This window comes from Salmo trutta, unplaced genomic scaffold (genome assembly GCF_901001165.1).
Source record: "Salmo trutta unplaced genomic scaffold, fSalTru1.1, whole genome shotgun sequence".
Taxonomy (NCBI): Eukaryota; Metazoa; Chordata; class Actinopteri; order Salmoniformes; family Salmonidae; genus Salmo; species Salmo trutta.
Window position 1 is genome coordinate 44,669 of NW_021822904.1, and position 23,390 is coordinate 68,058.

Genomic DNA, 23,390 nt, shown 5'->3' on the forward strand with positions numbered 1-23,390 from the left:
GATAGATCACTGTCTAGTCAGGTGGCACAGGACACCACTCTGGACATCCATACTGGACCTACTAGCCCCCACACTGGACATCCATACTGGACCTACTAGCCCCCACACTGGACATCCATACTGGACCTACTAGCCCCCACACTGGACATCCATACTGGATCTACTAGCCCCACACTGGACATCCATACTGGGTCTACTAGCCCCCACACTGGACATCCATACTGGATCTATTAGCCCCCACACTGGACATCCATACTGGGTCTACTAGCCCCCACACTGGACATCCATACTGGATCTACTAGCCCCCACACTGGAAATCCATACTGGGTCTACTAGCCCCCACACTGGACATCCATACTGGGTCTACTAGCCCCCACACTGGACATCCATACTGGACCTACTAGCCCCCACACTGGACATCCATACTGGATCTACTAGCCCCCACACTGGACATCCATACTGGGTCTACTAGCCCCCACACTGGACATCCATACTGGATCTACTAGCCCCCACACTGGAAATCCATACTGGGTCTACTAGCCCCCACACTGGACATCCATACTGGACCTACTAGCCCCCACACTGGACATCCATACTGGATCTACTAGCCCCCACACTGGAAATCCATACTGGGTCTACTAGCCCCCACACTGGACATCCATACTGGACCTACTAGCCCCCACACTGGACATCCATACTGGATCTACTAGCCCCCACACTGGACATCCATACTGGGTCTACTAGCCCCCACACTGGACATCCATACTGGATCTACTAGCCCCCACACTGGAAATCCATACTGGGTCTACTAGCCCCCACACTGGACATCCATACTGGACCTACTAGCCCCCACACTGGACATCCATACTGGATCTACTAGCCCCCACACTGGACATCCATACTGGGTCTACTAGCCCCCACACTGGACATCCATACTGGATCTACTAGCCCCCACACTGGACATCCATACTGGGTCTACTAGCCCCCACACTGGACATCCATACTGGATCTACTAGCCCCCACACTGGAAATCCATACTGGGTCTACTAGCCCCCACACTGGACATCCATACTGGACCTACTAGCCCCCACACTGGACATCCATACTGGATCTACTAGCCCCCACACTGGAAATCCATACTGGGTCTACTAGCCCCCACACTGGACATCCATACTGGACCTACTAGCCCCCACACTGGACATCCATACTGGATCTACTAGCCCCCACACTGGACATCCATACTGGGTCTACTAGCCCCCACACTGGACATCCATACTGGACCTACTAGCCCCCACACTGGACATCCATACTGGGTCTACTAGCCCCCACACTGGACATCCATACTGGATCTACTAGCCCCCACACTGGAAATCCATACTGGGTCTACTAGCCCCCACACTGGACATCCATACTGGACCTACTAGCCCCCACACTGGACATCCATACTGGATCTACTAGCCCCCACACTGGACATCCATACTGGACCTACTAGCCCCCACACTGGACATCCATACTGGGTCTACTAGCCCCCACACTGGACATCCATACTGGACCTACTAGCCCCCACACTGGACATCCATACTGGGTCTACTAGCCACCACACTGGACATCCATACTGGATCTACTAGCCCCCACACTGGAAATCCATACTGGGTCTACTAGCCCCCACACTGGACATCCATACTGGATCTACTAGCCACCACACTGGACATCCATACTGGACCTACTAGCCACCACACTGGAAATCCATACTGGACCTACTAGCCACCACACTGGTCATCCATACTGGATCTACTAGCCACCACACTGGAAATCCATACTGGACCTACTAGCCCCCACACTGGACATCCATACTGGATCAACTAGCCACCACACTGGTCATCCATACTGGATCTACTAGCCACCACACTGGACATCCACACTGGATCTACTAGCCACCACACTGGACATCCATACTGGATCTACTAGCCACCACACTGGACATCCACACTGGATCTACTAGCCACCACACTGGACATCCATACTGGACCTACTAGCCATCACACTGGAAATCCATACTGGGTCTACTAGCCACCACACTGGTCATCCATACTGGATCTACTAGCCACCACACTGGACATCCACACTGGATCTACTAGCCACCACACTGGACATTAATACTGGATCTAATAGCCACCACACTGGACAAACATACTGGACATCCATACTGGGTCTACTAGCCCCCACACTGGACATCCATACTGGTCATCCATACTGGGTCTACTCGCCACCACACTGGTCATCCATACTGGGTCTACTAGCCCACACACTAGTCATCCATACTGGACCTACTAGCCACCACACTGGACATCCATACTGGATCTACTAGCCCCCACACTGGACATCCACACTGGGTCTACTAGCCACCACAATGAACACCCATACTGGTCATCCATACTGGGTCTACTAGCCCCCACACTGGACATCCATACTAGTCATCCATACTGGATCTACTAGCCACCACACTGGACAAACATACTGGTCATCCAAACTGGATCTACTAGCCACCACACTGGACATCCATACTGGACCTACAATCCACCACACTGGACATCCATACTGGATCTACTAGCCACCACTCGGGACATCCATACTGGATCTACTAGCCACCACTTGGGACATTCATACTGGATCTACTAGCCCAAACACTGGACATACATACTGGTCATCCATACTGGGTCTACTAGCCCCCACACTGGTCCTCCATACTGGGTCTACTAGCCACCACTCTGGACATCCATACTGGGTCTACTAGCCCACACACTGGACATCCATGCTGGGTCTACTAGCCCCCACTCTGGGCTACGGCTTCACTGCAGTACTCTCACTGTCTGTCTGCAGTATTCTCTCATTAAAAGGTTATTTTACTTTGGTGTAAAAACAACAACCTTAACCAGCACTTTCACTTGAATCCGCCTCCCCCTTTCTAGCTCTGACTCTACTGACAACTACTTTATTGGGGGGAAATGTACTTTCATTGCCTGTGATATGTGGTTGTCCCACCTAGCTATCTGAAGATGGATGATCTAACTGTAATTCACTCTGCATGAGACCGTCTCCTAAATGACTAAAACGTAAAACATGTACATTTGGACCATAAGTACTGTATACAGTATATGCATATTTTTCTTAGAGGTTTCTGTTGGAGTGTTTCGTATACCTTATATTAGAATTGTGGATGAGAGCGTCTGATAAATAACTCAAATATAAATGCAAATGAAGTGTTGTTGTGTCTAGGTTGAGCACTAGGATTCTGACAAGCGACATTACTGTAGTGTTTCTGTGGTGCAGATATGGACTCTCTGGTTTGGCATGCTGTGTGGCTGGTTGTGGATCACCAAGGGGAGCGCTGCATCTCGCCTTTTATACACATGCCTAATGTCCTGATGAAGGGCATAGAGTGCCTGGTTGTATCTGCACACACACACACACACACACACACACACACACACATACTGTACACACACATACTGTACACACACATACTGTACACACACACACACACACACACACACACACACACATACTGTACACACACATACTGTACACACACACACTGTACACACACTGTACACACACTGTACACACACATACTGTACACACAAACACATACTGCACACAAACACGCACACACAAACACACATACTGTACACACACACACACACACACACACACACACACACACACACTGTACACACACACACTGTACACACATACTGTACACACATACTGTACACACACACACACACACACACACACACACACACACACACACACACACACAAACACATACTGCACACAAACACGCACACACAAACACACATACTGTACACACACACACAAAAACACACACACACACACACACACACACACACACACACACACACACACACACACAGAAACACACATTCTGCGCACAAACACGCACACAAACACACGCTGTACCCATTCTATCTAACAGTGATAACAGAAGCCAAAGAGAACAGGACGTGCCTCAACACTGAGTAGAAGTGAGAGAGAAAGAGAAGTGAAAAATGATGATGACGATGGTTATTATGATTGTGACGTTAACCATGGTGATGGCGCCTTGTATGACGATGATAAGATATTTTTTTCCGTCTCTCTGGAAGCTGTCCCAGTTCTAACTAAATCCCATTAAAAAGGGCTTTCATCTCACTGCACTTCATTAACGACATAAAGAGTGTGGCTCACCCCAGAGAGAGGCAGCAACAGACAGGATTAGGAACGACTAACTCATCTAAACGCTCCGCTCTCAAAACCAACCAGCTTTTTTAATAAGGAACCCACTTAAACAGGCCGTATTGGATTAGCCAAATCCCGCCTCCTTGCGGAATATGATGATGAGGAGGGAGGAAGGTCATTTTGTTGTGCTGTACCAATAAGCTCGTTTAATCCAGCTGTATGTGTGTGTATATCTTTGTGTAGGGGTGGTATGTATGTGTATATCTTTGTGTAGGGGTGGTATGTGTGTATATCTTTGTGTAGGGGTGGTATGTGTGTATATCTTTGTGTAGGGGTGGTATGTGTGTATATCTTTGTGTAGGGGTGGTATGTGTGTATATCTTTGTGTAGGGGTGGTATGTGTGTATATCTTTGTGTAGGGGTGGTATGTGTGTATATCTTTGTGTAGAGGTGGTATGTGTGTATATCTTTGTGTAGGGGTGGTATGTGTGTATATCTTTGTGTAGGGGTGGTATGTGTGTATATCTTTGTGTAGAGGTGGTATGTGTGTATATCTTTGTGTAGGGGTGGTATGTGTGTATATCTTTGTGTAGGGGTGGTATGTGTGTATATCTTTGTGTAGAGGTGGTATGTGTGTATATCTTTGTGTAGGGGTGGTATGTGTGTATATCTTTGTGTAGGGGTGGTATGTGTGTATATCTTTGTGTAGAGGTGGTATGTGTGTATATCTTTGTGTAGGGGTGGTATGTGTGTATATCTTTGTGTAGGGGTGGTATGTGTGTATATCTTTGTGTAGGGGTGGTATGTGTGTATATCTTTGTGTAGAGGTGGTATGTGTGTATATCTTTGTGTAGGGGTGGTATGTGTGTATATCTTTGTGTAGGGGTGGTATGTGTGTATATCTTTGTGTAGAGGTGGTATGTGTGTATATCTTTGTGTAGGGGTGGTATGTGTGTATATCTTTGTGTAGAGGTGGTATGTGTGTATATCTTTGTGTAGAGGTGGTATGTGTGTATATCTTTGTGTAGGGGTGGTATGTGTGTATATCTTTGTGTAGGGGTGGTATGTGTGTATATCTTTGTGTAGGGGTGGTATGTGTGTATATCTTGTGTAGGGGTGGTATGTGTGTATATCTTTGTGTAGAGGTGGTATGTGTGTATATCTTTGTGTAGAGGTGGTATGTGTGTATATCTTTGTGTAGGGGTGGTATGTGTGTATATCTTTGTGTAGAGGTGGTATGTATGTGTATATCTTTGTGTAGGGGTGGTATGTGTGTATATCTTTGTGTAGGGGTGGTATGTGTGTATATCTTTGTGTAGGGGTGGTATGTGTGTATATCTTTGTGTAGGGGGGGTATGTGTGTATATCTTTGTGTAGGGGTGGTATGTGTGTATATCTTTGTGTAGGGGTGGTATGTGTGTATATCTTTGTGTAGGGGTGGTGTGTCCTTTTCGATAAGAAGGGCTCTTTTCCTGCCAGGCCTGACTTGTGTGGATCCCCACGAGTGAAAGATGGAGAGAACGAGCGAGAGGAAGAGAGAGAGAGCAAAGAAAAGGGAGAGATGGAGGGGAGGAGCGAGGAGAGGGTGAGAGAAACATGAAGGATGGAGAGGGAGAGAAAATGGAGAGAAGAAGAGGGAAGAGGTGGAGGAAGAGCGTGCAGCCTCGTGACTGTGGGTCTGTAGGTTTCGTTGCAACGGGTCAGAGGCTTCACACTCCTTTATGGATGCTTATTTTGAGTGGAGCCCGTGCTGCCCTAATCTTTAGCGCTCGCCTGAATGAGAAAGCTGATTAAAACCCAATTATATGCTACAGATTTGGCCTCTAGTAAAGCCTTGGCTGATTGGACACGCTCAGGGTTTGGACTCAGGCCTGGGTGCATGGCATGCCTTGGGTCCCAGTGAACCATGGCTGAGCCCCAAATGGCACCCTATTCCCTATATAGTGCACTACTTTTGACCAGAACCCTATGGGCCCTGTTCAGAAGTTGTGCACTAAATAGGGAATAGGGTGTCGTTTGGGATGCAGGCCATGTGTTTCTGTGGTTGAGGACACAATGTCTTGACGTGCACTGTACTCTGTGAGGAGGTGTGTGTGTGTGTGTGTTGGGGTGTGTGTTTGTGTGTGTATGTGTGTGTGTCTGTGGTGCGTGTGTGTGTGTGTGTGTGTGTATAACTTGTGTTTGCTATTGTAGGCATGGAAAAAGAAACCAGACAGTGTGTTCAGATTTGCGTTGCGATTGTGTGTGTTGAAATTCAAATAGAACAGAATAGAACACTTTAATCCACTGAAAGCTTTAGTTACTGTACTAGAGGAAGGAGACAGCTTGGTATAGTATGACGTATATCTTCGTCATTATATCTCTCTTCAATGTCCTTTCATCCACGTCAGACTATGATGCAATTGTATAGGTTTGACAATATTCACCTCCCTATGAAGTAATAAGTCCTACAATTTGTGACTGGTGTGTTTCTCTATCCTGACAGACAGTGCAGTGTGTGTGTGTGTGTGTGTGTGTGTGTGTGTGTGTGTGTGTGTGTGTGCATGCGTGCGTGTGTGTGTCAGTCAGTAGTTTTTTTATCTCATATAAATGCACTGGGGAGGTAGAGGAAGACGGAGGCAGGAAGTGGTGGCTGGTGTCACTTTGAATCGGAGGACAGGGTCATAACGACTAGCAATTAATGGAACAACATCAAACACATGGTTTCCATGTGTTTCATACCGTTTCATTTACTGCATTCCATTCATTAGTATGACACCCCTCCCCCTAATCAGCCTCCTGTGGCCAGGGAGACACAACAGGGTTCCGTGATGAGTGAATGTGTTTCCTTACTGCTGTGTTCTTCACATCTCACACAGGACATCACTGCTATTACTGGACATGTCCACAGCGTCAACACTAACATCAACTCCAACCATAACAACACTGGTTCATGTTCATAGACTCCAACTATTTACGCTATCCCATCCTTTTCAGTCATAACTCACTGTCATTGGTTTTGCTATTAGCCTTTTCTCCTATCTCCTGGACAAGGTAGGTCTGCCCTCCAGCCCCTGTGTCCTATCAATAAGCGAGAGGAGAGGAGAGGAGAGGAGAGCTAGAGTCCTGGTCTTTGTGACAAGGTCAAGGTCACCTCTGCTAAGACGATCGCACCTGGTCACTGTCTATCTAAGAGACGAGCTGTGTGTGTGCATAAGTGTGGTGGCTCAGGAGGCATCCTGACAGGCATCCACTCCCTCCCTCCGCCTTCCTCCATCTTGCCTCACTTTATTATTAGTGGCAGCTACAGGGGCAGTGGAGCAGAAAATTCTCATCGAGAAACAAACCGGCATCTGCATATTACAGCCCTGGTTCACGTCTGCCATGAGTGAATAAATTAATACATGAATAACAATGAAAGTCACCGGCGAGTCGCCTCTAGCTCTCTAAGTGGCCGTGTACTAGTCTGGAGGAGAAGAAAGTTGTCTTTTAAGTGGAGGAACAGTGAAGCAACGTGGTGGGAGGCTGAGCTCAGATCAGTTAGGAGTCAAAGTCACCAGATCTTAGCCTGGCTACCAGTCTTTTTAGCAAACATTCCACTAGCATCTTTGGCATATGACACGGAGGAGGCTACAAGGAGTGAAATGTTAGCTAAAAAGACTAGTATCCAGGCTAACCAGATCTGTATGTGTGTGTGACGAGCGTGACCATGTGGTTCAATTAAAGAGAGTCACAAACAGAGCTGTGTGTGTGTTCATCCACAGGATCCGCTGACAGAGAAACACTGTCATCTTGACTAATTGCCAGTGAGATGAGCTATCTATTTCAGGGTTTGTTTTGTGCTATACATGGCAGTCCCTCTCTATGTCTGTCCGTGAGGCCTAGTCCCTCCATCTACCTCTCTCTCTCTCTCTCTCTCTCTCTCTCTCTCTCTCTCTCTCTCTCTCTCTCTCTCTCTCTCTCTCTCTCTCTCTCTCTCTCTCTCTCTCTCTCTCTCTCTCTCTCTCTCTCTCTCTCTCTCTCTCTCTCAATTCAATATTTTCTATTCAAAGGGCTTTATTGGCACGAGAAACACATGTTTACATTGACAAAGCAAATGGAATAGACAATGTTCTCTCTCTCTCTCTCTCTCTCTCTCTCTCACCTCAATCTCTCCTCTCTTTCTCCTCCACACCTCTATACTGTACCTCTGTTCATTCTGGGCTGTCTCAATATGAGTCCCCAGGGAGCAAAACACATACAGGGAACCAGGAATGAGTCAAAGGCACTAGTAAAACCACACATCAGATGTGACAGATGGTAAGTGTGTGTGAACTTTGGGCTAGTACAAACTTCCAATGGCCATCTATCATATGTCCATTACTGGGCAGCCCATCTTCACTGGGTAAATGACAGTGTTTATCTGTGTGTGTGTCTCTCTCTCTCTCTCTCTCCTTCTCCCTCTTTCTCTCCCTTTCCCTCGCTCGCTCAATCAGTCCTATTTCTCTTATTCCCCTCTCACCACCTCTCTCCCCTTCCTCTCAATTTGTCTTTCGTGTTCACCCTTCCTCATCCATTTGTGCTCCCTGTCTTTCCTTTACTCCTTCACCCCTTTATCATCCTCTATCTCCCTCTCCCACCGCCCAGCACCTCTCTCCTCTACTATCCCTCTATCAGAGGTAATAAGCCACTCTGGTGTAATCTGGGTATTCTTAGTTGACACATTCATCCCACCACACTCCTTCAAAAACATATTAGCTGAGCTGCTCATCATTAAGTCTGCTGTGTTGCCTTTGTTAGCAGTTGATGTTACTCTTCATCAACACAAACCACAAAGCAAATCAGGGGGAGGAAAATAGGTTTATTCAAAGAGGCGGTGTTATGCTGAGAGGTAGATGTTCATTCTCCCCTGTCCTCAGTGATTCTCTCCACAGAACAAAGGGACAGGATGTAGTTTTATAACCCAGCCCTAGCCCATGGTTGACCAATTAGAATTCCTTGCAATAAAACTGGGCCAATGGCCAAATAACAAGTATCCTATTTCAGGTTCAACGTATAAACAATTTGGACCAATGAGAACTTGCCATGTAGCTATGAGTCCCGGATTGAAATTCCTCCCATGTCTCTGACCCATTGATATTACTCTATTGACCTCTCATCCTCTGCGTTGTATATTATCTTTCAAATATTCTTACATATTTAATTTTTCTACTCAAACCCACTGTGAATTTCTTATTGTTGTATATTTGATGAATTTGTACATTTCCTCTGTATAGTTTTATTTATTTGTTGTGTTGTCCTGTTCGCTGTTACAATGTTATGCTTCTTGGCCAGGTCGTTATTGTAAATGAGAATTGGTTCTCAATTGACTTATCTGGTTAAATAAAGGTGAAAAACAAATGATGGGGCCTGGAGTATGGATAATATGCTGCAGGGAGAGAGGGAGAAGTGAGGCTGTGCCCTGCCCAGAAACACAGCCTTTCTTTGGGCTTTCTCACCAAGGGCCTGAGGTGGAGGGGGTGGAGGGCTGGACATCTCCCAATGGACTCCTGTAGCGGGGTGCAACCAAACAGACAAGGCTGTTATGATGACTAGACATCCATTACAAACAGAGAATGTAACAGGTTGTTGAACACAAAGATATATAATTCTATGGTTGAACACTGCAGGTCGGTTTGATAAGCAAGAAAATTCATTAAAAAGGGAACAGAGGAAATGCAGGGATTGATATTCTGTGCCATTTAAGAAAGTGACAGAATGTTCTATTAATTTGACAGAGCGCTGTGTGACAACAAAACCCTTGGATATGCTTTGGATATTTATACTAGATGAAAACAGATAGTGAGTACAGCCTAGTCTCCACAGGACGGACAGACAGACAGACAGACAGACAGACAGACAGACAGACAGACAGACAGACAGACAGACAGACAGAGAGGGAAACAATAGACAGGCAGACAGACAGACAGACAGACAGACAGACAGACAGACAGACAGACAGACAGACAGACAGACAGACAGACAGACAGACAGACAGACAGACAGACAGACAGACAGACAGACAGACAGACAGACAGACAGACAGACAGACAGACAGAGAGGGAAACAATAGACAGGCAGACAGACAGAGGTAAACAATAGACAGACACACACACAGACAGACAGACATTGGTAAACAACAAAGACAGACACACACACAGACAGACAGACATTGGTAAACAACAAAGACAGACACACACACAGACATGGGTAAGCAGTAAAGACAGACAGACGTTTGGTGGTCTATTCCTTCTCCTCTCTCTACGGTCTCCCTGCTCAGACTTTTCCCGCTCCACTGGGCCCTGTGTGCCGATCCGGAACACAACCTTTTCCCAGAGTCTAAACCGGTGGGACACGAAGGACCAAACCCCAGGGCGAGGGGGGCAGAGACAGAGTGCACAGCTAAACGACTACACAGCCAAAGTGTTTGCATATGCTATGAGGAGACAGGGAAGGTTTCTGTATTAGAGATTATATTAGAGATAGTCTTTCACTGGAGTCTTCTACAGATGGCATAGGGATATGTTTGCAGCTGACAGATTGACAGACACTTCAGATGGACCAATCAGGGACTGACTTGCCACATGTGGTGATACCCAGGGCTTAAGGTGTGCCTCGACGCTGCTGCAAACAACATGACACATGCATAAACGTCCACACACAAGCACACGCACACACAATGACACACACATGTCCAAAGGCACAGTGTGCGAGGAAAGTCATTTCCCTCCACAGGGAATAAATAAAATGGGAAAATGGCGAGGCGGCACAAAAATAAAACGCAGATGCGCAAATGCATTCATGCAGAAAATCCCAGCCTTTAATCCAATCCCTCACGCTTTATTAAAACAGAGAGAGAGAGAGATAGAGACAGACAGACAGACAGACAGGGACCATGAAGAGACACACACTGACTCACACATCATAACAACAAGCTTTATCCTAGGCCGTGGAGATAGGAGAAAGATCAGAACCATGAAAGAGGTAGAGGCAGTCTCTCTCTCAGTCTCACACACACACACACACACACACACACACACACACACACACACACACACACACACACACACACACACACACACACACACACACACACACACACACCACAATAGCATGCTTTCTCAAAGCTCGAAGATATGAAAAGAGATGCCAAGCAGAAAATAACCAATAGTAACTCAGACACAGACCCACAGCCTTTACTGTGGTCTGAGCAGCCACACCCTCTAGTGACATAAGGTGAAATGAGACCAAGCCACACCCTCTAGTGACATCAGGTCAAATCAGACCAAGCCACACCCTCTAGTGACATCAGGTCAAATCAGACCAAGCCCCACCCTCCTGTTCCTAGGCCGTCATTGTAAATGAGAATTTGTTCTTAACTGACTTGCCTAGTTGATAAAAGGTAAAATTAAAATAAATAAAAGTGACATCAGGTCAAATCAGACAAAACCACACCCTCTAGTGACATCAGGTCAAATCAGATCAATCCACTGTCCCCCCTCCTCCCTGCCTCACCCCAAATAAAGAGGAGGATGATCTATCCCACCATGCATCTCACCCACGTGTCCGTGGACCTGTCCCGCCCCGGCAGACTCTACGTCAAGGGAGCAGTATGCCCCCGACACCCCCTGCCCCTTTTAATTGGCTCTCAAAATATTTTGGGAGGCGCTGGCTGGCTGGTGCTGCCGTCCTTGAGCGGGGCGATGGCCATGCTGATCCTAATTAGAGGGGATTATGGTCTGGCTCCCTCAATAGACGAATAGAGACCATGGTGGCTGGTACTTTATGGGGCAGTGGTGAACAGTAGGTCTGGGAATTGCCAAGGACCCTCGATATGTATTGTGATTCTATATGTATTGCAATTCAATACTGCAATTGTATTGTAATTCGATGTTCCAAACATATTGCTCACTATATATCTGCTGCAGAGAGACAAGAGAGAGCCAATACAAAACTAGTTTTGGAGATAAAAGTTCTCAAAACATGTTGGCTCACCATTTAAAACACTGAAAAAGAATATGGAGAACAAGCTTTAGTATGAGAAACACCAGAGTTTACAACATAGAGATCCTATTACATTACATATTAAAGGAATTCTGTGGTTTTCAACTTGACCATAGATGCAGTAAATGGAACGCAGACGCTGCATTGATCAGATTGGGCATATTCAACAAATCTGTTCTAACAATGTGGATATTCGTCAAACCCGTCATGATTTATGTATCGTAACAGACCCACAGTGTGGTTACTTTAGTCCGATTTGGATATATTTGGCTGTTTTTGCTGCATACCATGTAGAAGTTGTCCCTTTTCAGGTTCAGAAGAAGTGGCTGTTTAATGCTAACTCGTGTAAGCCGGTTAGCATACCTAGCATACAGCTCAGTTGGTAGAGCATGGTGTTTGCAACGCCAGGGTTGTGGGTTCGATTCCCACGGGGGGCCAGCACAGAAAAAAAAATGTATGAAATGTATGAAATTGTATGAAATGTATGCATTCACTACTGTAAGTCGCTCTGGATAAGAGCGTCTGCTAAATGACTAAAATGTAATGTAAAATGTAATGGTAGTCAGATGTTTAGAACTGTAATGCAGTTGATTGGGAACGATGACATGAACATGTGTTGGGGTTGACATTCAAACAAGCATTATACTCCGATTTATACCTCTACATGGTGTGAAAAGCACATATAAACAAAAGCCTAAATTATAGTAATTTAGAAGACACTCTTACCGTGAGCGACTTACAGTAGTGAGTGCATACATTTCCATCGTTTTTTTCTTCTTCCCGTACTGGTCCCCCGTGGGAATCGAACCCATATCCCTGGCGTTGCAAGCGTCATGATCTACAATTCCTTTGATTGGTTGAGTTCGATTTACCTTTTTACCGCATCTATACCGCAATGATGTCATAAAGGAGGGTGGGGTGATATGCAAGTTATCATCAACCCAGGTGACAAGTTGGAGGCCCTCTGTGACATCATAGACACCTATGGCACAACAGTCCAATCAAAACATTCTGAACACCACAACTCACCTATCTCTGTAGAGAGTAGTTGCTCTTTGAATTTGCTCAGCCAGTTTACTGATTGAGAGATGGCTTTGTACTCTATCAGTATTCATTTGTTGGTGCATGTAATCTTGGCATTACAACATCTGGACGGCACGGTTTTTCGGGACGCCCTGATGCCCCCCATCGGCATTAGGCAGTGGGCCAGCATGCCTCACATTGAACTGAACACCAGCACCTTCAACTTCCATCAACAACCCTGGACCAATTAGAACACCAGAGAGACCACTGGACACAGTTTGTACAAGTGCACCGGAGAGGATTGTGTTATGGTCAGCTTGGAACCCACTGCTACCCGGGTAGCTAAAAACAACACTAAACCACTCAGTGGCCTTGTCGTTAGAGTGTCCTCCCTGAGATTGGAAGGTCAGGTGGTTTATCCACGGTCGAGTCATACCAAAGACTCTGAAAATGGGACCCGATGCCTCTCAGCTTGGCACACATTAAGGAGATGGATTGGGGGTAAGGCCCTGCGACAGACTTGTGTCCTATCCAGGGGGGATACATCAAGCTGCCTCATGCTACAGAAACAGGAGATAGGCTCCTGCCCTGTGGGCCATTGTGGCTCGGACAAGGCCACCACCACTCAGACCAGAAACAGTATTGACCAGAAATACAGAGACGTTAGTGCTTTGCACCAGACAACCAGTGATTCTACGGCCAGCCTCAGAACGCTTCGCACCCGAGTAGCTGAGCTCAGGAGTAGGGAGAGAGCGGGAGCGAGTGAGTTTGTGTGGAAGAAGATGGTGGAAGTGATTCATGGGGCAGAAGAGAGGAGGATAGAGGCTGCAGGCTGCATGTTTCTGGCTCTTTGCTGCTGGTTGTACGGCATGGGCCTGCTGCTCACCTTCAGTGTCAGAGAACTACTGCAGGTAATGTGATGTGAAGGAAAGATTAGGGGTATGAGGGGGTCTGAGAAAGGCTTTAGGAACAACATTAGACTAGGTCCAAATAGTGACATTTACCCATCGTAGTTATATATACTGCTGACATTTTACTTACTGTACATGTCACTATAAACACCACAATGTTATCAATTCATTTTACCCTGGAGCATGAATTAAAATATGTATTTGTTTTCCTAATAAGACTAGGTTTATTTTCTTTCCATAGATAATGGTTGCATTAGAGCTCCAAGGAGATGAACACAAGGAGAGAGGAGCCGAGAGGGAGACAGAAGGCTGTAAAGATGCTCAAACCGCTCCCGTCTGGGTGACCCCCCGTGGTTCAACTAAGAAGAGAGCCCGCCGCCGCCGTCGGTCCAACAAGGGGAAACACTGAATAACGTGCCCATACAGGACATTGTTCGTCTGCATTCCAAATAATACAATATCATATTTTCTATTAAATAATACTTGTTTTCGCATCATGTGTTTCTCAGTTGTTATTTTGTTATAGGAGTAGTTTGAAGAGGTTTGGAAATGACCACAAAAGGACCACGGAACGTAAAAAGTATAGGAGCCATTTAGCATATGTCAAGCAAAATAACACAGAAAGAAATAACACATTTCAATTGATTTAGAAGACACAGAAGGGGCTTATACTTACTTATAACAACTAACAATGCATTATACCTGAAACCTGTAAGTAAAGTTGTATCATCATATACAGCTGAAACTGAAATTAAAGCCTTTTTAGATTCACTGTGGTTGCCCATCACCCTGTGTTGGGATTGAGAGAGAGAGAGAGAGAGAGAGAGAGAGAGAGAGAGAGAGAGAGAGAGAGAGAGAGAGAGCGAGAGAGAGAACGAGAACGAGAAAGAGAGAGAGAGAAGAAAAGCCTGGACCCTCTGTCAGTTCAGTGAAGCAGAGAGGAAGGGTAACACAAGCTGACATGGAGAGGATTCTTTGGGAGGCCCACACACACACACACACACACACACACACACACACACACACACACACACACACACACACACACACACACCACAATAGCATGTTTTCTCAAAGCTCGAAGATATGAAAAGATATGCCAAGCAGAAAATAACCAATAGTAACTCAGACACAGACCCAGCCTTTACACACACACAAACAAACACACAAAAACACACAGGAATATACATGTACATACTGGAAACACACATCACGCACCCTTCAACATCCACACAGACTGCCAACATCCACACATGTTTGCAATGTGTGTGTGTGTGTGTGTGTGTGTGTGTGTGTGTGTGTGTGTGTGTGTGTGTGTGTGTGTGAGCTGAGGCTGTGGGCTTGTGGGAGTCAGCAGAAGGTGAGCGCAGATAAGGCTGCATGATTGTGACTGTGTGTCAGAGGGAATCTGCACCGTACACCACACACACACTCACACACTCCCTCCCCTTCTCTCTCTCTCTCTCTCTCTCTCTCTCTCTCACTCTCTCTCACCCCATCTCTCTCTGCTGCTGGAGCTGTGCCAGGGTGCTGGGGACAAAGCCTACGTGCGTGTGTGTGTGAGTGTGAGTGTGTGTGTGTGTGTGTGTGTGTGTGTGTGTGTGTGTGTGTGTTGGTCTGAGTCAGACCATGCCCTAGCTGACCCATGTCTTAGACAGTGATGGTCATTGGCCACGTCAGGCCTCATTCTGCCCATCCTTCTTAAAGACTGACTGGCCACAAGGCACTGGACTGGGCTGGGCTCTGCGTGCTGGCTCACTGAAGCAATGAAGCAATCAGGAAAGGGAAAGGAGGACGGTTGGCAGGACTGCAAAGAAGGAAGTCCACATGAGCAACACACCTGCAGGCAGCATGGCTGCATTACTAAGCCGACTATTCCTTGTGTGACTACAGAGAGGGAGAGAGGGAAGGTGGAGGGTGAGAGAGAGAGGGGGAGAGGAGAGAGGGAGGGTGAAGGGAGGGTGAGAGGGGAAGGGAGAGAGTGAGAATAAGAGAGAGATGGAAGAATAGAGGAAGAGAGGTGGAATGTTTGTATGGGTGTATCGTGATCTCTCTGCTTTCCAGATTACTGCTGATACATTGTGTTTACACACAGCCATCACAGGTGTATACTAACTGCCAAAGCCAGTTATCTGAACGACCTAAGCGGGTGACTATTGACTGTTTGTGTACCTTCCTGTAGTGCTGAGTCAGATGTACCATGGTTCCCAGGCAATCCCAAGGGAGGTCTGGCCCCACTGCTGCCCCCTACAGGGTTGGAGTAGAAACACACTGCACCACTATGCCTACAGCAGCCTGCCAGCAGCCTGCCAGCAGCCAATCAGGGCCAAATAATCTGTGGCCATGGCAAGCGTTGCCGTGCTCTCCGTTGCTATGTAATTATGTGCTGTTTGTACGAGATTTCTGCACCTGAAGTGGGTCAGACTAGTTTTCATGCGGAGATGTGTGTGCGTGTGCGCATGTGTGTGCGTGAGAGAGAGAAATAGAGATAGAGTATTCAAGAGTGAGTGATGAGTGTTTGGGAGCAGATTCTCCAGGTTGGTGAGAGTGTTTTCGAGCTGCGTAGGAGGGTTACAAGTAAAGAGAGAGTGGGAGACAGAAAGGACTCACCTCTGAACGTGGAGCCAGTTTCACTATATATTCAAATCTACGGGGAAAACCTGCACCTCCACTGCAGCCACTGCTGTAGCTACCCTGGAGCGAGCAGGAACCAGAACCATCTAAAATAACCAGCAATTAATTAGTCAGCCAATTAATGACTTAACTCAGCTTTGTTCTCCTCCCTCTGTGTCCAGCCTCAGGTTAGGGAAGACTATAACGCTCCATGCACACTTCTACACTATACACACTTCCATACACAGCTATACAGGTTGAGCCAGTTTGCTACAGCAGGAAAAGAATCCTGCAGCAACAGGAAATGTGAGTTATTATGTGGATTATATTTAATCAACATTTTTTGTAGGGGTTGATTTTTTATTTGTTTTAAAAGGAAAGTCATGTCTGAAATTTCAATGGGGGAATTACAAACTTTAGAAACCTGAAATACAATTCCTGGAAAGTTCTCCTGCAACAGGGCAATCAAATTAAGATCCTACATCTGTAGCAGCTCTCCATGTTCACTTGTCATCCTCATTATCACAGCGTCCTCTTAGAAATGTACTGAACGTATGATGAAACAGGTAGAACACAGTGCCGATGCACCTTATTAGGTTATATAATGCAGCTTGATGTGTCATTGGGGGGTAAAACTCATATTCACACTTTGTCTAAAGTGTGCACACTATAATTTCTCTCCTCAGCTGGTAAGGGAGTACAGAGGTGAGCAGCCTCAGAGTGTTTTCTATCTTGAATCAAAAATGGTTCTTCGGCTGTGCCCTTAGGAGAACCCTTTGAAGAACCACTTTGGTTCCAGGTAGAACCCTTTTGGGTTCCATGTTGAACCCCTTTCCACAGGGGGGTTATTCATTGAACCCAAAAGAGTTCTACCTGGAACCACAAAGGGTTCTACCTAGAACTGAAGAGTTATCCTATGGGGACAACCACAGAACCAGAGCCTTTTTTTCCGAACAGTGTAGGGGTAGAGTAGGGTACAGCTGCAGAATAGTGCAGAAAGTGGGTGGGATGTCCTACCTGTGTTGCCGTGCTGGATCTTCCCGTTGCTTATCTGTTTGAGTCTCTTCTGGTGAGACTTGCCGTTGTAGTGTATCTGGGCCTGGGCTGGGGAGTTGAGCTGGATGTTACACACCTCACACACTGTGTAACTGCGCTGCTTCCTCTCCCTCTTGGGCCTGCTGTGGTCAGAGGAGGGCAGGGCGCCCCCAACTGGTCCTGGCTGCTCCCCCAGGACTACACCCTCCTCCTGGGGGTCACAGCACACCTCGCTGTCCACAGACAACCCCATCCCCACTCCTAACCCGCTCCTGTCCTCCTCCATCTCTAATTCAGTGGGTGGGCTGAACGGACGCTTCATTCCTGAGAGAGGAGAGAAAGATTTGTTATTTATTGTGTCGTTAACCTTTTCTTTGACAGGTAACTTGACGGAGAACACATTCTCATTTACTGCAATGACAGGATGAAGAGTTGCAGGGAAGAGGAGAGTGAAGAGGGGAGAGAAGAGGGCAGAGATGAGAGAGAACAGAAATGTGGAACGAGAGGAGAGGAGAAAGAAAAGGGATAGAGAGGAGACACACCAGAAAGGATGAGGGAGAAGGTATCGAGAACAGACCAGCGGGGGTAAGAGGTCAGAGGTGAAGGATCAGGGCCAGTCCCAGGCTTATGTCCAGCACCAATGGATTAGAGAGGCAGTGCTCCGTGAGTCTGAGGTGACCAGTATCACAGTGCTATAACGGTGTGTTAGAGCACGGACGTGTGCTGGGAACAATGGAGTCATCACGATATGATCCCCTGCCCTCCGTGTCCCTGCACAAAGCCCCCCTGTTAAACCCAATAGCCCATAAAAGACAGGGATGCAAAAAGAGCCCTGATTCAGACGGTTCGGTGTAGGTGCGCGAGGCATCTGATCCTAGGCCTGCCTGAAGTAAGCCCTGGCTGTCAGTACCCACACACCCTCACAGAGACATACATTGAGTTTACAAAACATTAAGAACACCTGCTCTTTCCATGACACAGACTGACCAGGTAAATCCAGGTGAAAGCTATGATCCCTTATTGATGTCACTTGTTAAATACACATCAATAAGTGTAGATGAAGGGGAGGAGACAGGTTAAAGAAGGATTTTAAAGTCTTGAGACAATTGAGACATGGATTGTGTGTGTGTGCCATTCAGAGGTGAATGAGGAATACAAAATATTTAAGTGCCTTTGAACGGGATATGGTAGTCGGTGACAGGTGCACCGGTTTGAGTGTGTCAAGAACTGCAACGCTGCTGGGTTTTTCACGCTCAACAGTTTCCCGTGTGTATCAAGAATGGCGCAACGCCTAACGGACTTCCAGCCAACTTCACACAACTGTGGGAAGCATTGGAGTCAACATGGGCCAGCATCCCTGTTGAACCCTTTCAACACCTTGTAGAGTCCAGGCCCGGACGAATTGAAGCTGTTCTGAGGGCAAAAGGGTGGTGTTCTTAATGTTTTGTCCACTCAGTGTACATCCCCACACACAGACACTGTACACATGGACAAACAACACACTCACGTGTGCAAACACATGAACACGCACATGAAACACACTCGCACATACACACAATGACATACTGTACACACAGACACCCATACACACCCACGTGAACACTCACTACCTATGGACTACCCAATCCCATACTAATCATAGATTGTATAACAACATAGGAGGCCGTGCAGTTCAGTATGACACCACTGGGGGGAGACAGAGTGCTACTCTCTGATTCTGAGGAGCGTGCTGTGCTATCTATCAGTCAAGCTGCTTCACTCAGAGTGACTACACGCCTGCTTGCTGTGCTAGCCTGCTATGACAAAGGCTCTAACAGTAGGTCTGTCTGTAGTCTGTCTGACTCTGTACCACTGTCTGTCCACTCTGTGCTAAGGAATGAGATAGGAGCAGATAAGGTCCCCACTTGGCAAAAAAATGGTTGAATCAACGTTGTTTCTAAGTCATTTCAACCCAAAAATGAAATGTGATGTCGTTGAATGAACATGGAAAACTGACTGGATTTGCAAAAAGTAATCAACGGAAGGGAATTTGGTATTTTTTTCAACAATTCTTTTACCTTTTAACCTAAATCCAATGGCAGGGTAAAAATGTTGGTTGATTACATGTTGAATTCACTTTACTTGACAAATGTAAATCAAAACAAGACGTTGAACTGACTGTGCCCAGTGGGACACTTTTTTGCATGGTTTTTATGTAATCCGTTCCCTGTTAAAAATAGCAGGTGCAAACTTAGCACAGGTAGTAAGTATTGGTACATCTGGCCCTGTATGAATTAAGACTGAGGCGTTTGTAAGACCAGTGCACTATACCAATAGTTACAAAAACAGAACACAAACTGTCTTACGAAAAGTGTGCGAACCCTTTTGGCTCTAGTGAAGAATTACATCATAAAAACATAACAGAAAAAGGAAATTCCCAGACAGATAAATGCTATGTGATTTAAAAAGGCTGCCTGAACACGTCTCAACACTTACGGTACACGTGGGGGGGGTTTCTCTCCTTCAGACTAGCTCCACACAGAGAGAGAAAATACCTGTGTTTGTTTATTCCCTCCCCTCCTACTCTCTTCTACCATAAATACATGAAAAGGCAACTCTATAGAATCCCTGTGATGGATTGAGACGTCAACATGTGAAAAGCTGAAAGCCTTTTGCCTACGCCTAGATGTATTTACGTACTGGATACCCACAAACCACTCACACACACACCCAAACCTTGGAGACACACACACTTAAACCTCTAAAACACACACACCTCCCCCTCCCCCGCTCTCACATTCATCGCACACACACACACACACACACACACACACACACACACACACACACACACACACACACACACATTAGAGGAGGTATGAAAGCTGCTATTCACATTGCCAATCTGGGAGCACTCAAAGGCTCCATCAGATGTTTTCTCAAAAGCTTTGAGCATTGCCCATTCGAGGCAGCCAATAAAGGGTCCTTATACCACACGACCCAAACACCCCCTGCCAAACTACCAAGCATCCCTCACTCCAGCTCAATGAAAAAAATGACTTTAAAAAGCTATACATTATTCATTCATAAACACATGGCACAGTAGTCTTTCCCACACCATCTATTCCTGCTAACATGACCATGTAACAAGAATAGGAGCATTAAGACAAGTGGGTGATGCCTGAACACTGAACACCTCCAACAGCTGAATGTTAGAGGGCAGCTCTAACACAATCTGTGGCCCCTGAAAATAACCTTCTGGGTGGTGGCCCTCAAGGACCAAAGGTATATGTTTCAGTGTGAGGTATTAGGCGGGAGAGGCCTGAAGTTGTACTTACTGCAGTCCTATTCATTGTGTGAGGCTGTAGCGCCTGCTGTGTAGAGGGATGAATGCTGGCTGAGAGGGGCAGAGTGTGGCAGGGGGAACCCAGGGGGAGAGCGGGCAGTGCCAGCCTTGACATGTACAATGCTTCCGCTTTGAGGCATGTCCCCTGGCCCCCCTCTCCCCCCTCCCCCTGGCACTGGGGGATCATCCATCACGGAGCTGATCTCTCGCTGAATGACCCGGGCTCACCCGGCATAACGGCTCAGCAATTAAACCTCTATTTTACGAGCCTGTCCCTGCTATCCAGTGAGCCTGAAATACTACCACCCTGAGAAGGAGGAGGGAGGAGCAGCCCTCCCCACATCCAGCCCAAGGCTCCCCTCTCTGGGCATGGAGTAGGGGGCACAGGCCCTTCCTGCCTGGTGCAATCAGAACCCGGCCTCCAAGTAGACCCACACAAACACAGGAGGCATGTCAGCGCCTCTTAAATTCCCCTGAGGAGAGCAGAGAGCACAGAGAACATGGTGAACACACCCTACTACACACACTCTCACAAATAGAAACGTTTGACCTCCACTTCGCTTCTGCATGAATAAGTAGGAAGTAGTATGCAATTCAGCAAACATCACAAACAAACACATCCATTCAGACACCGCCAAAAACAACCAGCCAGACACACCCCCTTTAGCCAAAACACTTAGGGTGACCTCAACTACAAATAAAAACAACAATTCCTGCCTGCAGAGAGACACACACACATACCCCCACCCCCCTCACACACGCACCCCCACCCCCCTCACACACGCACCCCCACCCCCTCACACACGCACCCCCACCCCCCTCACACACGTACCCCCACCCCCCTCACACACGCTTGTGTACAAGAGTCATATCAGCATGAGAAACATGAGAATGTCTCCACATAAGCACCCTGCCACCCCACCTGCCTGTCCCATCCTCTACCAGCCATGTCAATAGTTGACATTTAACAGTCCTGTCCATTTAGCATCCACTGCTGCTTGTGTTAGACTAGAGCCTGATAATAACCACATGTGTTAGACTAGAGCCAGATAATAACCACGTGTGTTAGACTAGAGCATGATAATAACCACGTGTGTTAGACTAGAGCCAGATAATAACCACGTGTGTTAGACTAGAGCCAGATAATAACCACGTGTGTTAGACTAGAGCCAGATAATAACCACATGTGTTAGACTAGAGCATGATAATAACCATGTGTGTTAGACTAGAGCCTGATAATAACCACGTGTGTTAGACTAGAGCCTGATAATAACCACATGTGTTAGACTAGAGCCTGATAATAACCACGTGTGTTAGACTAGAGCCAGATAATAACCACGTGTGTTAGACTAGAGCCTGATAATAACCACGTGTGTTAGACTAGAGCCTGATAATAACCACGTGTGTTAGACTAGAGCCTGATAATAACCACGTGTGCTAGACTAGAGCCAGATAATAACCGCGTGTGTTAGACTAGAGCCTGATAATAACCACGTGTGTTAGACTAGAGCCAGATAATAGCCACGTGTGTTAGACTAGAGCCAGATAATAGCCACGTGTGTTAGACTAGAGCCTGATAATAACCACGTGTGTTAGACTAGAGCCAGATAATAACCACGTGTGTTAGACTAGAGCCAGATAATAGCCACGTGTGTTAGACTAGAGCCAGATAATAACCACGTGTGTTAGACTAGAGCCAGATAATAACCACGTGCGTTAGACTAGAGCCAGATAATAACCACGTGTGTTAGACTAGAGCCTGATAATAACCACGTGTGTTAGACTAGAGCCTGATAATAACCACGTGTGTTAGACTAGAGCCTGATAATTGCCACGTGTGTTAGACTAGAGCCTGATAATAACCACGTGTGTTAGACTAGAGCCTGATAATAACCACGTGTGTTAGACTAGAGCCTGATAATAACCATGTGTGTTAGACTAGAACCAGATAATAACCACGTGTGTTAGACTAGAGCCTGATAATAACCACGTGTGTTAGACTAGAGCCAGATAATAACCACGTGTGTTAGACTAGAGCCAGATAATAGCCACGTGTGTTAGACTAGAGCCAGATAATAACCACGTGTGTTAGACTAGAGCCAGATAATAACCACGTGTGTTAGACTAGAGCCAGATAATAACCACGTGTGTTAGACTAGAGCCTGATAATAACCACGTGTGTTAGACTAGAGCCTGATAATAACCACGTGTGTTAGACTAGAGCCTGATAATTGCCACGT

General features: G+C 46.5%; 1 protein-coding gene across 1 annotated transcript in view; it reads right to left on the reverse strand.

The window, feature by feature from the left end:
* Positions 1-23,390, reverse strand: part of LOC115186299 (zinc finger protein 385B) — a gene marked incomplete at its 3' end in the record, with an annotated part of 81,223 nt that overhangs the window by 44,572 nt on the left and 13,261 nt on the right. Inside the window, exon 2 of the mRNA XM_029745968.1 lies at positions 17,808-18,149. Within this exon, the coding sequence (XP_029601828.1) occupies positions 17,808-18,147 (340 nt within the window). The remainder of the gene's footprint in view (positions 1-17,807; positions 18,150-23,390) is intronic.